This window comes from Phaseolus vulgaris, chromosome 2 (assembly GCF_000499845.2).
Source record: "Phaseolus vulgaris cultivar G19833 chromosome 2, P. vulgaris v2.0, whole genome shotgun sequence".
In the NCBI taxonomy this organism is placed as follows: Eukaryota; Viridiplantae; Streptophyta; class Magnoliopsida; order Fabales; family Fabaceae; genus Phaseolus; species Phaseolus vulgaris.
In genome coordinates this window covers 21,171,149-21,188,549 of record NC_023758.2, presented here as the reverse complement: position 1 = coordinate 21,188,549, position 17,401 = coordinate 21,171,149, and the positions used below count along the sequence as shown (strand labels likewise).

Here is a 17,401-nt window from a genome sequence, read left to right as displayed (position 1 = left end):
TAAAATAAACAATCAAACATTATTACAGATTGTAGCTTGGGTGCCAAACTATCCAAACAAGTACAAGTCTCTGATCCTTTTTTCTTCCGTTATTCCTATTCATATATTAACCTTGCCAAGCAATTCAAATTATTCTGCTGACCAACCAGAGTTTGCATTATTTCAAAAGCATTAATGGAAGAACAATATGAGAAGGAGAAGGAGGCTAAGGGAAAATAAAATAAAATAGCACAAATCAGACTCAGACAACACCCATTCTTATCCAATTGAAACCTTGGCAGAGGGACTAATTATTGTCGCAGAATACCCCAAGTTAGCATTCATCTTTGAGGGGGATCAACTGTGCGAACATTAGCAACTGCCATTCCCTCAATTCGGTCCTTTGTGATTTCCACAAAGTGACCAACAATCTCATGAAACTGCTTGAGCCCTGACAGGGGAAGAATGATGGAGGATCGATCAGATCCGGCGACCTGCAATAAATAACAAGAATTTACAGCAGAAATTCCTCTTCCCATGGTATATAAAACAAAGGAAAAAGACAAAAAAGATAATGACAGCACACCTCAGATATTCTTAAGAAATGACCCCGATTATTGCTCCCAAGATCAAAGAAGAATCTTTTCTGATCAGCCCTGATCACTTTCGAGACCCCCAAGTTACCAATTTCATCCTGAGGAGGCAAATCAACAGACCTGTCCACATTCAACTCAGAAGAAGTTGCAGGTTGAGTACTATGACCAGATATGAAGCCAGCACCAACATCATCCGAAAGTCCGACAAGACGCTCTGAGGATTCAGAATTTTGCTATAGTGGAATGCAAACAAGCAAATAAGATGAAACAAATAAAAACGGATTCGACTACATTTGTGGCTAAAACGGAAAAAAAGTGTCTGATTTCTAAAGAAGGAAACCTGATTGGGTAGAATGAAAAGCCTTGAGGCTTCATTGATCTCAGCCAAGATGTTCCTGAATGCTGCCCATCCTTCATCCCTAGAGCTTCCAGCAGGAACAATTATAGTGCTACGGTTTCTGCTGACAGAAGCTTCAGACACCTTCAAAATAATAAATAAGAATCAGAATCTTGAATAAAATATACATATGGATAATATTCATCATAAGATAGAAGTTCCGAAATAAAGTAAATATGGAAGCCAAAAGTCATGAAAATCAGGGTAACAGGTTTTAGAGGGACTTCATATATATCTTCATCATTTTAAAACATTTTTTGGTTGATATAAAGCACCAATTATAATAATTGTTTGCAGAAGTTTGTGCACATTTTCTTAGCTTTGATTTTGGTAGACAGAAGTAAATGAGAATTAGACTGGAAATAAAGATGTTTGATATAAGAGAAATAGAAAATAAATATAAAAGAGAGAAATAGGAAAAATAATAAAAATTAGAAGATAATAAATTATCAGGGATTAAAAATGGAAAATGATTTTGAGGTAATTACTATTTTCCACCCATTTGAAGTAGAAATAAAAAGGTTCACACCTTTTTATTTCTCTCCTCTCTTCCAAACAAAGGATTAAGGATATACTTTTGGCAAATTCAAATGCAAACTATTAATACCAATATAAAAGATAAAGAGATTGCAGAATAGAGTAGTTGACAGCATAGCTTCTGTCTGGTTGCCAGATTGGTTTAATGTTCTGCCTATGTTCCTCAGTGATGCATACTCTAAACCTTAATTTATTCAATTGTTTGGGGTCAATAATAAACGCTGTTACATAAAAAATCCTTACATCTTTTCTCATTTTGTAATTCTACGTGTAGAAACAAACAACAGCCAAAAATACGAAAATCCCAAAACTACCAATACAAGTTTATCTGGTCTTCAATAACCTTCCCACCCTTACACTCACATTGTAGGCACTTAAGTTAGTAGGCTACACAAGGACAAGTCTGAAATATGAAACCAATTTGGCAATAAGAATAAGAACATATTTGGGAAAGATGATTTTTTTAAATTTCAACATTTTTAGGAACTTTTTGTAACTTCATTTGCTTGTTTGGGACAGCCACAAAATTAAAAAGATTTTTCCTGAAAAATAAGCTGATTTTGTAAATCAGAAAATTTGTCTTATATTTATTTTTCAACATCCCTTCTCCTTTTCAGTTTCACACATACTTTTTTGCTAAGCTGATTTTATATTGCCCTTCATCCAAACAAAATTAACATACAATCATATATCAGCAAACTTATTCAAACAAAATCTGATTCTGTTTACAATTAATTGTACATATAATCAGTTGTTGATTTGAAATAATTCAACTTTTGTAACTATTCCAAACACACCCTGAGAATAAAAATGGACGTAGATGATACCCCTTAAATAATGCAAGATTTTACCCAGACAGGATACAAGACATACTGCACTGGGCATAAAGGAGCATGAGCTTGTTTGATTTAGCTTATTTGGGAGGAAAAAACTTTTGTTTTGCCAGGATCCTACAAGAGAATTGGGAAAAAAATTATTTCCACAAAAATAATCCAAGCCAGACATGCGCAGAATTCCTTGAATAATTCACAGCAAAACACCTCCCCCTTGCAATTCATATGTACTTGTAGGAATTGGTTCTAACCAATTGCCAGTGTAATTCCTAGAAATGACGAACCTATGACTGAAGATGGAACATTCTAATTTGTCAGAAATCTCCTATTTTGCAGGTTGTTGTCCCAGGGTTTCCATCTACCACTCCTGCCAGCAAATTGAGGAAAGAACCATGACAGAAGATTTAATTTTGGTGGGAGGTACGTGATTGAGAGGAAAAATTGAGAGAAGCTTTCTTCAAAGTCTGAATATGAAAGAGCTTTGCAGGAGTGACAGGGAATACAAATGAAAAGGGATGACCAAATGACAATGGGATTTGGGAAAATGGATGAATTGAAAACTGGACCATTGATTGGACTTTTGAGGAGATTAATCATCCATTACATGTTGACAGTATTTTATAATTTCAAATATACATTTGACGGTACCTTCTTTTTGTGTCTTTCTCTGATAGCATATTTGTTTTTTATTTCCTACTTTAAGAATTCTTTTAACTGTGTTGAAACTAGAAGATCTTATGCAAGTTACACCCTTTTAAGTTAATTGTAATTCATAATATTTTATATTTTAACTAAATGATTTTTTTATTGAATTGTATAGATTAATATGTTAATATCAATTTGTACCACAAACCCAAAAAGTGTATCAACAATATGCACCCCTCCATGTAATAATACTTCTCAAGGTTTTGAGTATTCAAACCCAATAACTGTTACATTCTATCTTGGTGTCAGATGAGAGAAATTAAAGGAGGAAAAGGATTTAGAGAAGGGGGAGGAGGAAGGCAAAAAGGTTGATGTGTTGAACATGGAAGTTTCAGATTAAAAAATTGTATAAGTATAATATAAGTAGCGTGAGTTGGAGGTTAAGGGAGTGTTTAAAAGAAGGCCAAACTTGATAATGGAGTTTGGCAATTTTGCATAAAAAAAATCCCACAGAAGCAAGCCAAACAAAAACTATTAAGCACACATCTAAACTAAGCTTCAAATGTTGACGCCCATGACAAATCAGAAATTCTGCCAATGGCATGATTTCTACATAAACTTCCCTGTAATGAGTTCTCTCTTTCTCATTCTAGACAAGGCTTAACTGACGGAGTCCTAGCCATATCAATCCAACATCTTGGCATGCAAGATTTTTGTTTCCACTACTACCATAATAATTTAACTAAAAGTCCACAAAGCACACTTATTCTCTCTATTTTATTATAACCAAGAAGACTGTGAAACTCCTAGAGCTCACAGAAACATTATACATTTCAAGCAACCAAAATAGGAATGTCTAACAAGTTACCCAGACTTTACCACACAAACCAAATTAAAATTTGTTTCCATTTTCTACTTTGTGATAACAAATCGTCGTTCAAAACCCTAAGGTTATTAATGCCCCAAGTCCCACCCTGTTACAGCTCTCTGCCGTTCCTCTTCCTCATTTTCTGCCTTTCTTGTACATGTTAATTAACAGCTTCACTATAATAATTAAATTTCCTTTCGTATCACGAAAACACATATATCCCTAGATCATGACAATATAGAAAAGCTCCCCTACATACACATCCAGAGTGTATAAACCAACAAACAAATATTAAAACTTATCTTAAATTCAGATATATACACACACAACCCCCCTATTCTAATTTTCGACAATAGAAGTAAAGCATTCCAAGAAGGAACCATTATTTTGACACAGCCAACAGACCACTATCAACCATCTTTTACCAAAAATACTACAGCCACAAATATAAAAAAGCAGCATAAAATTAGGTGAAAAAATGCAATACAATACACTTAAAAGCTTAACCTGTAGCCATCGAAGCCAAGGCAAGCAATTAGAACTAAGTTATTGTTATCACACACTACTCAACTTCCGCTTCATCTCACTTCAACCTCATTTTTACTTTCTATCCCTCTTTTCATTTTCCGCCACGTCTTTCTCTCTTCAGTTATTCTCACTCTGTACACACAGTTTCTCTCTCTTCCTTCCCCCAAAAATAAGGTGTATGTTAAACATTTTCCATTTCAATTCGAGCATAGAAGAAAGGGAATTAAGTACCTTCAAGAAACGCCCCCTCCGATTCTCACCAATGTCGAAGTAGAAAACCTGAAAAAGAAAATTAAAAAAGTGATGAAGAAGCGAGGAAAAGAGTCAAGTAAGGAGGTCGGGTTGGATTACCTTGGTGTCGAGCTGCAATTCCTTGCTGAAGAGGTCTTGATCTTCGGAGTTAACGTAGTAATTGAAGAGATCGAGGAACCAGGAAATGCCGGAGAAGGGGACGATGATGGTCGACCTAGTGGCGGAAGTCTTCTCGGAAATCTTAAGGTAACGGCCGCGAGGGTTCTCCTTCAGATCGAAGTAGAACAGCTTGTGCTCGACCTGCAGCGTTTTGCACAGCAATTCGACGTCGTTTCCGCCACCGCCGCCACCGCCGGAGTTGCCCTCCATCGCCGCCAATAATAAATCTGGATGTGGTCGCAACAGATCTGGGTGGGCGAGTGAGTAGCTAAGCACGCATGAGGGTTTTTGGTTCGCGAGTTTCACTTCAATTGCAACGACGGTTACACTCACTCTCACTCACGACGAAGTCATGAATTGGAGACGTTTTCGTTTTCTCCGATGTGGAGACGTTTTCGTTTTCTCCGATTTGGAGCCGTTGGATGGTTAAACGAAGCCTCTCTCGCTTCGCAGATCCACCTGATGGGATCTTTTCACCGCACGACTCAATTAGTGGCAATTGGGAATTACTTACTGGGTTTCTAAGTTTCTATCATAAATTCATCAAATTTAGCCAAAAGTCAAAGAAAAAACCCAAACCCATTTTTTTTACATATAAAAAAAAAACGCATGTGTGAGTCCCAGATGTCATAATTTAATTAAAACTTAAAAAGCCCTCATCATATCTATCCATTCAGAAACATGGTTCCATTTAGAATATCATTGCCAAGAAGGAAGCTTGTCAAAACAGAACAAAATATTTTTTTTTTTTTCCTATTTTGTTCTATAACCTTCACAGATATAGATATAATATTAGGATATTTAATTAATGTTCACTGCTAGTTTTAAATCTTTTTCTAAATGAATATTATTTAATATGTGAGTTTTCTTATGGTCAAAGTTTATCATAAATATATATTTTTAATGCATGAGTGTTATGTTTAATATTTATCAGATCATTTATATTGTGATAGAAGGTTTTTTATATTAAGATAATATAAAAGAAAAAAGTTACAACAGAAACAAATTGAGAAAATACATTTAGAGAAAAAAAAATAGATAAAAGCTTTGAATTGATTGAAATGCAAAAGGAGATGGGCCCTAGCCGAGTATAGCCCGTTGTTGCAAATAATTATTTAAAGATAAGAGATTGAATATCGTTTTCGACTATTGAAGGTGCTTCCAATTTATTAAAATTAATTTTAATAGAAAACCAAAAAGATGGCTTATAGTTTATTAGTCTAGACAAAAGAAAGGCTAAAAATTTTAAAAAAATATTATGTTTTTCGGGATTTTAATTTTGGGTGTAAAAACAAAAGAATGAAAGAAAGTTGATTTAATTCAATTAGCAAAAACGATAGGTTTAGGACTTTATTTTTTCACATAAAATTCGTATTGCTCTATTTTAATTCAATTTTATTTCTCCCTTTGTCTATTAGATTTTGTAGTTTACAATCACAAATTAACAAGCTTAATTTTTATTTTTTTTATACATAAGAATCATGATTAAACTTCCTACCAATTACGAGTATCCAATGATTATCGATGGTAAAAATAATTGTTAGATTCTCCGCACATCTGTAAATAAAATTGACATGCATTCACAAAATAGATCAGATTTTTTAAGAAGTTTTAAGAAAATAGAATGAAATAAAAATACATATATTCAAAGTTTCATTAAAATGCTCAAATCAAATATCCATAAGCTACACTAAATCTAACTAACCTCGACAAAAAGACAAAAAAGGTTTACCATATATTAAAGAACAGGTAACAAAAGATTAAGAAGAAGAAAAATAGAATTATAGCAATGTTTAAAGAAATTTAATCTTTCATTTGAATAATTGTGAAATTTCTAAAATAATTTTATTTATAATATAAAATATTAAACTCGGTTTTTCTCCTTTACGTTCATATTTTAGAAAATTGTTTTCATTATTATGAGTTTTCATTGGATTATTATTGTTGGTTAATATATAAAACTTCTCTAACTTATCCAATAAAATGATTGGTTGATATAAGGTCTATTAGGATATAAAATAATACTAGTGCAAATAATACATATTACATTAGTTCTAGGAGATATATTACACCGGTTCTTTCATCGATATAGATCTCAGTGATGCAAAATGTTAATAAAATATTACATCGATCGTAAAAATCGGTGTAATAAATACCAAAATTTGAGTAAAATAATTCAAAACAAAAGAAACATATTACACCGATTGGGACAAACAACCGATGTAATATGTGCATTGAGTACGTGAAAGTCTTCTTACATTTATAGGCTAAATTTTTATAATAGTGAAAGATTTACTAATATAGTTTTTTTCTATTGTGGGACAAACAATCAATGTAATATGTGCATTGAGTATGTGAAAGTCTTCTTACATTTATAGGCTAAATTTTTAGAATAGTGAAAAATTTACTAATATAGTTTTTTTCTATTGTTGTTTAGCAAAAGATTTTTACTAAATACTTTGGAAGCTAAAGATTGAAAGAATACACAAATCACATATAAGAGCAATGTTTACATTTGTTGATTCAACATGCTCTTGTGAACTCATGACTTGTAGGAAAAAAAAACTACAAACATTATGGGTATCTAAGGTGGTGGCAAAGCATTCAAAATCTTTGTTAGGCCGATAATAGTGCCAATAATCAAAATTATTAACTCGAGATCATATACAAATGACAAATAAAGTGAAAAGAGTTCCATGTATCTTGAAAAGGGAGAAAAACCTAGCTATTAATGTTCAATTCTCATTCAAATAAAGTTTTTTTATGTATCTATGTTTATTGTCATTTCCTATAATATATTATTTCCATTGTATGTGTTACCCATGATAGTATAAATTAATTACTTAGGAAGTTCACGAGTGCAATATGATGATCATGATGTCTAACATCTAAAATTGTAAACCTTTTTATTGGTATACCTTTAGTAGTTTTCTCCTTTTTGGTTTTTATGTTGTGTTTATGTTGCATGTATAAAAAAATAGTTGCATGCATGTAAAGTAATAAATGCATTTTTTTTCTTATACTTTTCCATGCTTTTAGATTTGCATGAAGAATTCAACAGGAGAATTTTTCTTCTCTTTCTTTTACCATCATGAAATAAAATGCTCATACCAACAAATAAACCTTTCTCTTCTTATTCTTCTTTTATCTTCTTTCTTTCGTTCAACATGAAATCTTCCAGTAATGAAACACAATCTTTCATGGATTAATCTTTAAATCCTTCTAGCCCTTATTAATTTCATCCTGAAGAGACCCAAGAATGGTTATTGTTTCTCCTTAAATGAATGAGACCAATTATCATTCTTGGAGAAAGGGCATGAAACACGCTCTTCTATAAGTTAAAATTCATTTATGGAAGCATCAGAACAATACAACACAGTGACCCACTCTTTGAGCCGTGAGAGAGATGCAATGTCATGGTTCTTTCTTGGATCACTTGTATTCTATCTACTTAAATTTCTCAAAGCACCATCTACATCGACATTGCCAAGAAACTTTGGGAATATCTGAGAGAGAGGTTCTCCAAAGGTGACCACTTCATAATCTCTCATATACTCCAAGAAATCCTTTGGTCTGTATGAAGATGATGTTTTGATGTCTTATTTGGGTATAAGAGTGAGGGTTGTAGGCGGTTCTTTTCGGTTTTATTTAAGTTCTTAGGAGTTGGCGGGGTGTGTGTTGTGAACAAGGTTAAAGGTCGTGTGTTTTGTATAAGGGTTGAGTCACCCCTAAAGTGACTCACATTTATTCATTGTTTATTGCTGATAAAAAAAAATACTCCAAGAAATCCACTCCATTAAACAAAAAGAAAGGAGTGTAATAGAGTTTTATACTGACCTTAAAATCTTAAGGGAGGAACTTGAATCTGTAATATCTAATTGTATATGTAATGTAACGTGTAGGTGCGTCTTATCTAAAATTTCTACTAAATACAAAGATTTAGAACACATGATATGTTTCTTAATGGTCTTTGTGAGGTTTAGAATACTATCAAGACAAATTCTCCTTATGGAACTGCTACCCAACATCAATCGGGTTTTTTCCTTGGTCGTCCAAAAAAGAAAGACAACTTACATGTAATGTTCTAGTTGAGGTTAAAATGTTGGTAAATACTATCAAAAAACACTCAACCGAAATAGATCATTTAGCGACTGACTTTAGTGACCAAAATATGTTGGTCAGAAATTGTGACTGAAATGGTCACTAAATGACAATCATCGCAAATCAGTAATCAAAACAACAACAAAATAAATTTATAGTGACATTAATTTACATAGTGATGGAAATCGCGACCGATAGCTAAGATTAGGTCACTGAATTGGTGGCTATATAAATTAAGAAAAAAGTATTGTTTATGGTGACTAAGTTGGAAACCAGAAAAATGTTATCTTAGCAATTGATTAGGTTTTGGTTGCAAAATGAAAGTGTTGATTTTTACAATTGAATTGGTGAACGAATTAATTATCATTTAAGCAACAAAATATGCATCGACAACTTAAAAATGTTTCAATTTTTTCCAAATTAAAACTTGTTTACCTTTGCCTAGTAAGGAAGTTTTTCATTTCTGATATAGAATTTGAAACTTATATATTATAGATTAATTATTTTTAAATTATTTTTTTGATAGAGGGCCTACATCTTGCAAATTTTGAAGCTCTAATATTTTTATGCTTGTTATTTATGAGATGTGCATGAAAAATATGTAATTAGAGTAGAGTGCAAATTACATAATAATGCAATAATAGTACTAACTACTGTGTCAATACTACTACACTCTCTATAGTGTTTCTCTAATGTTGTGCATTTCCTCTACTAGTGCAGTGACAATATTGTTAATATTGCATTTGAAACTTTTTAATATGTGATGTTCATGTATTGGTACTAAATATATGATACTTTTTTGTAGGTTTTGAAACAATAAAGCAATAGTGTTTAGTGGAGAAACAATTTATCCTTTTTCGCGCATCAAAGGTTTAGATTTTAATTCAGAATCTAACTTAACAACATTAATTTTTGCAATTATGTGTTACTTTACTCTGTTTATACCTTGCATGTAAGCGATTATGGAAGATAAACTTTAATTATGTTATTCTTCTTAAACTAAGGCTCTATTTGGTTTACTTTTTCATTTTTAGCTTCATGTTTTCATTAACAATTATAAAATGGGTTGCTCTGTTTTTAAAGTTCATTTTGTTTCACCATTTCCTCTTTGAAAATAGGAAATAAAGTGAAAAATTAGTAATGAAGACTATTTTTTTTATTTAACCATGCTTAAATTTGGGTGTTCATTTAACATGGTACAAAGTGGGAGGGACATGAGGTTGACTAGGTTATTTTGAGATGAGATGATAAATTTTGACATGAGGTTGACCTTCAAGATGGATGGAGATAAAAATTAAACAAGGAAACTACATGTTATGTTACCCATTTAGAATGTTTTTGTATGGTCCAGAACTATTAATTGGATTAAATTAATTAAAAGGGTTATCTTGTTGTAATAAGAAAATTGGTCCTATCCTTTATGTGTGTGGCTTGACTTTGATTGTTTCTCTTTTTCGGTCTTTGTTTGTTTCTTTGTCTTTTTGCCTCTTACATAATGAAAACAATTGGAGGATTCAAGGAAGAGAAAGAGGTTGTAATCCTAATTATGGTAAACAATGAGTCTATTTTCACAAAATGAATCACACCATAGATAAATGTTATTCTAAATATGGATATTCACCATGGTACAACGTAATTACATACGGATTCATATAATTTTTGTATAGTTTTAATAAGTTTTTTAGGCTTTTCCAACAAAACTTACAAACTTATGTATGCATTAAAAGCTATGAATAAACTTTAAAGATGGACATTTATGATATCATTGAAGTGTCATTAAAACTAATAATTCGTGAATAATAAAAGTTCAAAAAAGTATTATCTAAGTTTAACAATGTAAATTACAAAAATGTGAACATAATATAATCCAACCATAATAAATAACATCATAACACAAATCCTATCTCAATAGTGCCTAAATTTTTTTTCCAACACCCCAATAATCACTATAACCAACAAACGAATTTTGTCGGTGACGAAATAGATATAGACAATTCAATGGCTATTTAGTGACAAAATAAAAATCATTCGATAAATGTTTTGTGACTAGGCTTGTTGTTACCATATAATTTCTATCACCAGTTCTATCACAAGTATATTAGTGACCGATTTAGTTGTATAGTGACCAATAAGTGTGGTCACTAAAATGCATTTTTTTGTTTTGAGTTTTTAAAACATAATTCAATTATCTCTTACTTGTATTTTGCATGTTTTTCACAAAAGGAAAAGACTACTATAAGACTATGGAAGAAGTTTGAAAGCTTGTAATTTACAAAGGATATGGTGAACTCTTTATATTTAAACCAAATGTTATACTCATATAAAATAAGTAGTGAAAAGACAATTAGTGAGCAACTAGATGAGTAAAAAGAACTAATTATCTATTAATGTGCAAATTGAAGATGAGGATCAAGTGTTGTTATTATTGTGTTTATTGCTTAAGATGCTTGATCAATTCAAGGAAACTATGAAAGAGTGACTCTCTCTTGTGAAGAAGTTCATATTTCTCTTAATTTGAAAGAACTTAAGAAGAAGTTTGAGAAATCTTATATAAATGGAGATTGATTGATAACAAGGTAAAGAATGTCCAAGAATGAGAATAAGAACAAAAGAAGGTCTAAGTTTAGACAAATTATAATGGAGGTAATGTTTGAAATATTAGGTGTTACCGTTTTAAAAAGAAAGGTCAGAAAATAAGTTTAAGTCTTGATAGGAAAAAGATAGTTAACAAGCTTGATAGACCGTCTGGTTTTGGTGGTACAATTCTAGTAGAAGATAATTATGAATCATCGAAAGTTCTAATAATGTCTAATAGTACTAATGATGTTGAATGGGTAATGGACTTAGGGTTTTCATTTCACACTACCCTTAATCGTTTATGGTTTTAGAGGTTTACAAAACTTGAATGAGGGTTTATTCTTCTTAAAGATAACAAGTCATGTAAGATGACTAGTATTGGAACTTTAAAGTTCAAGTTGCATGATGGAACTGGGAAGTTGTTAGATGAGTTTAGGTATGTATCTAACTTGAAAAGAAATTTGATATCCCTTGATAAGATAGAGGAGAAGGAGTATGTATGCAAATGTGAGAAAAAGGTAATGGAAATGATTAGGGGATCCATGGTCATGATAAAGGGCACGAGGAAGAATTACCTACATGCGTTAAAAGCTACTATAGTATTTGGCCCAACACCTACTACTAAGCAAATCGCCTTGTTCAAGACAAATTAATAAGGTTCAATTTAGTGATTTAGTGGTTAAGATCTATCAAACATGAATAAGATCAAAGGAACTCATATTGTTCTTATTTTGGTTCAAATTCTATTTATTCTAAACAAGATTAGTGGATGTTAAAATGGAGTTGAACTGAAAAAAGTGTTGTTTCCATAAAGATTATTCATTAGGAATCAAGATTAAAGCAAACCAATGAAATGAGAGAGAATGATCACGACAATTTCTTCATTAAGAGTAAGTTACAAATGGAATGAATGACACATACTTATATAGGATATCTTAAGAAAAGATGAGGTTTATTACTTGTTTGGTTGGTTATTTTAACTTTCCAAACAAGACTCTTACACGGAATATGAAGATATTATGATTTGATTGGTTCCTAGACTTAATTTGCCAACCAAGATCCTTGTTTTTTTAAAGTTAACCTTATGTTCTATATTTCTATTTTAAAGAAAGAAAACATTTTTTTTTCAAAAAATTACAAAAAAATATTAAAAAAGTGTTTCTCATATCTTCTTATAATTATAATTTCTTGTGTATTTCAATTGTAAATTTTCCTTCATAATCTCTTAAATTATTTTGTAAACTCCTTCTCTTTATCTATTCTCTTATGATGTAACTTCATCTTTTTTGTGACAGATATAAATTAGGATGAGATCACAAACTTAAGATAGAAAAGGTAATTTAAATCCAAAATACTTGATTTGATAAAAAATCATATAAATATTTTTAATTTTAAAATTTGAATATTAAAATGGATTTAATTAATAAAACAATAAAATGATAATTACATAAATAGTTTTAATATTGTTTACTCTATCATTTCAATTCTGTAATATAAAAAAAAAATCATATAAATATTTATAATTTATAAATTTCAATCATCAAAATGGATTCTCAATAATAAAAGAAAATAAAAAAAAATTACATAAATATTTGTAATTTAAATAACTATCTCATTTCAATAGTTCAATATTAAAATAAATTATATAAATATTTAAAATTGCAAATTTTTCCAATATTAAAATGAATTCTCATTAATAAAACAAAAAAAAAGAATAATTAAACAATATTTTTTAATTATTTTTTAATCTATGACTTAGTTCCAATTAAAAAAATTATATAAATATTTTTAATTTTAAAATTTGAATATTAAAATGGATTTTAATTAATAAAAGAATAAAATAATAATTAAATAAATAGTTTTAATACTGTTTACTCTATCATTTCAATTCTGTAATATAAAAAAATCATATAAATATTTATAATTTATAAATTTCAGTGGTTAAAGTGGATTCTCATTAATAAAAGAAAAGAAAAAATAATTACATAAATATTTTTAATTTAAATGACAATCTCATTTCAATGGTGTAATATAAAAATAAATTATATAAATATTTTAAATTTTAAATATTCAATATTAAAAGGGATTCTCATTAATAAAAAAATAATTACATTAATAAATAATTATATTATCATTTTTAATTTTAGAATTCAAATATTCAAATGGATTATGGATTCTCATTATTAAAACAAAACCGAGATAACTATATTTATATTTTTAATTTCAAATAATGTATGAAATTAATTTCAAATAAGAACTTAAAAAAATATTTATTAAAATTTACTAGTAGAAAGGTTCTTGTACTTGTGTATTTGTATTTTTTATTTTTATTATTTATATATAATTATATTTAATATTAAAAATTAATAAGTATAAAATTTATAATTCATTTCATTTAAAAAATATAATTGAAAATTTAACTTCAATAAACTCACTTTTATCTTTATACATAAATCACTTTAAGATCTCATTATCAATTAGACACATACGAATAATAAACAATTTAATTAAAAATTAAGAGAGAATTAGTTTAATTAATAACATATTATTTTATTGATTTTCAAAAAAATATCATAAATTGATTATATATATTCTCAAAAATGAGGAAAAAAAATTATTTAAACACGTAATAAATTTTCAATTTTCAGATAATAAAGGAAGAATTAGAGTTTTTTTATGAAATAATAAAATTATTTCAATTTACATATAATTATTTTTCTATTTTATTTTTAATTATATTTTAAAATAAAATACGTTGTATTATAATAAATATATATTATTATAGAGAATTATATATTTTATTTTTCTATTTTAATTTTCTTAAATTTTAAAATATAAGACATTATATTATAAATAAAAATGTAAAATATGGACATAGCACACGTGTGTGTTTGTTTGTGCTAGTGTTTATAAGATAAAAATAACAATAAAGTATGTAAAAAAATATAATTACAAAATGCAATCTAATTTTCATAGACTATGTTATTAATTATTATAAATCACATTACAAAAGAATATTACTTTTTTTTCCATTTTTTAAATTTTTTCTCTTTTATCTTTGTGATTATATCTATCATATAAAAACAAATGTATACACCTATTTTATGTTAATATAAATAATAACTACTTGAAAATTTCAAGTATACTATAAATTGAATCGGGTAAAAGTTATCAAGATATGAGATTAGTAAAAGTTAGCCATGTTTAATTTATTGTTTAAGTTAATAACATGATTGACTTTAAAACAAAATCATATAAGTAGAACAACCAATAAGTAGATATTAGGTAACAAATCCAATATTTTTTTTATCATTGCTTTTTAGAGAACTATCAAATGATAAAAAAGGAAATCACATCAACTTTATCAAATACCAAAGATATTTATGATAAAATAATCAACAATCATAGAATACATATCATAAACAATTAAGAAAATCACTATTGACCGAAAGACATGATCCCATATGCTATCAACAATATCCTAGTCAGCTACAATGTCATCTTTAAATGGAGAGCACACCTGCCAACACAAAAATATAAAATAACTACAATTATCCATTATTCAAAATAAATTATTAATCCTAATCAAATCAAGAAAGCCGTTACAAAAGGGTTACTTCCATATGGTCTATACAGTATCCCTAAGGACTGTGATCCTACAAACAATTTCCTCTTTCCCTTAACCTTGTTCAAATCAACATTTCTAAGATTATTATTTGATTCTCCAATTGTGGCAGACTTTTCTTTGCATGTTTTATATGAACATTTGGAAGGTTGTTGCATTGGCTAAGAAGAATAAGAGCACACTGAATAAGAATTATTAGTGTGGTCAAATATCCAACTTTCAAGTTCTATTACCCTTTACAATCTTCATGTCAGGTTTTGTGTTTCCCTTAGCAACAATACTTACATCACTAAAACCATGTCCCACAAACCACATCTTGAAGGAAACACTTTTCACCTAGAAACTCTCTAATGTCATCATTTTGGATGCCTTGGAAAAATTGAAATAGTAATTGAAACAAAACAATTATATTCAAATTATATTTTAATATATTAAGCAAACAAAAATAAGATATAAAGCACAACAAATTCATTTTATATCTATAAACATACGGTGCTTGGTAAAGACCATCAAATGTTGGTCATATATAAATCCTTCAGTATGTATGTAGGGCTAACCGTGCTCTACATGTCCATTCAAGACAATAACACATTTGTTTTCAGTTCGGCAATATATAATTCAATTTTTCTTTTTATATTCCTATTTAATTTCCATTTCACTTTTACTTTCAAAATTATGTTTATGTTCTAGTAATTAAAATAGTTTGGTTAGGTAGTTTACTTTCTATTTTCTATTTTTTTTTTCAATTTCAGCTTTTAATTATTACTTTTGTTTATATTTTTTTATTTCTGCAATTAATACAAGTTTTTGTAGTCTAATTCATTTCAAGTTCTAGTTTACTTTATTTTCAATTTCTATTTTCTTAATTCTTGCTATTTGAATTAATTTATCCATGCTTGTTATTCTATTTTTAATACATTCTTGTCATTCTAGAAATATGTTCTTTAGCATTGCATTTCCTTTCACAGTTTCTAACTACTTCATTTCTTATATAGTTAGATGTTTGCACATTTATATTATTTTATAATTTTATTTTTAGTTAAGCTCATAAAATCATTTACTAAAGAATTAAGAATAAAATAATAACCTATCAATTAATTACTTTCTGTTAAGAACCTCAACGACTGAAAAAGGATTCTATCTCTTATCTCATATTAAAAAAAGTTTAGGCCTGCAATGTAATACATCTAGGTTAAAAAAAAATAAGAAAATTACATTATATATGGAATCTTTCGTATATAGTTTGTTTTACCACACAGTTATATACATATTTTTCAGTAGGTAATAAATAATAATTACATGGATATTTTCGTTTGTCTGGTAAAATTATATACAAAAATATCTGTATGTAAATCGAAAAGTTATATATACGGATTTGAAATTCACGTGTAACATTTATCTACAAAAGTTTAAGTATGGAAACACGGAAACATTTTGTATGTAATTTGTATGTAATTTTGTTTTATATATGAATTTGATCTCTTATATATGTATTAGTGTTGTATGTAATTTCAAATTTTTTTGTAGTGTGTGCTCCCCTTCCATCTTCAACTGCATCTTAGTTAAGTAATTTGTGTTCACTTCTAATATGAGTTGGATTGACTCTAAACAAGATACACAACATTTAAGAAGGCTTAAAGTCATCTCAATGGAGGATAATGTCATACAAAAGAGAAGCCAAACTCATTGAACAATGAGTGTCATGTCCTTATCACAAACACTTGGCGGAATTGAAAGGAAAACAAGAACAAATCAAGAACACAAATAGAAACACAATTGAAATATGTAATTAACTAAAACTGGACAAAATTGAAAGAGGAAACATATCTACCGATTAAAATCATCCAAAGAACACAATGAACCAATTAGAAACTCAAGAACAACACAAGAACCAAACTAAACGGTACAAATTGAAGAACAAGACTTAAAAGTTGAAACCACCGAATGAAAACAACAAAGGAGATGAAAAGGATTGTGACTTAGATGGTTGAAGACCGGCTGGAATGAAATTGGAGAATGATCACGCCACTTGGTGATGGAGTTCCAAGATGAGTGAAGGAAGCCGCCACTTGTAGCTCTCCAATTGTACCCAAGATGAGACTATGGTAAGGAGATCAAAATCTCACAAAATGCTATCTCAAAATGAGTAGAGTTTCTCTATATCAATTATCCAAATCTGCATTTACAAGAGCCCAACCTCTCTATTTATAATAGAAGAGGGCTGAAATGAAACAAAAATGAAACTCAAAGTTCCCTCCAAATTCAAATGCAAATTGGCGCCACCTAGTCATGAAGTAAGTGTGA

At 29.2% G+C, this 17,401-nt stretch overlaps 1 protein-coding gene across 1 annotated transcript; it reads right to left on the bottom strand.

Annotated features, from left to right (window-relative positions):
* LOC137810897 (transcription factor Pur-alpha 1) lies at positions 1-5,534 on the bottom strand. The gene is made up of 5 exons (XM_068612390.1): positions 4,735-5,534; positions 4,615-4,662; positions 916-1,056; positions 566-808; positions 1-473 (listed from the first exon to the last, which is right to left on the bottom strand). The coding sequence occupies exons 1-5, from the start codon at positions 5,002-5,004 to the stop codon at positions 321-323; spliced, it is 855 nt and encodes a 284-aa protein (XP_068468491.1). The 5' UTR covers positions 5,005-5,534; the 3' UTR covers positions 1-320.
* Between the last annotated feature and the right edge of the window lie 11,867 nt (positions 5,535-17,401).

Bases quoted from the DNA above. Each gene is read 5' to 3' on its own strand.
- LOC137810897 (XM_068612390.1), bottom strand. From the start codon at position 5,004: ATGGAGGGCAACTCCGGCGGTGGCGGCGGTGGCGGAAACGACGTCGAA. The intron at 4,663-4,734 runs GTAATCCAACCC...TTTCTTTTTCAG, and splicing joins AATTGCAGCTCGACACCAAG to GTTTTCTACTTCGACATTGG. The intron at 809-915 runs GTTTCCTTCTTT...ATTCCACTATAG, and splicing joins TTTTCATTCTACCCAATCAG to CAAAATTCTGAATCCTCAGA.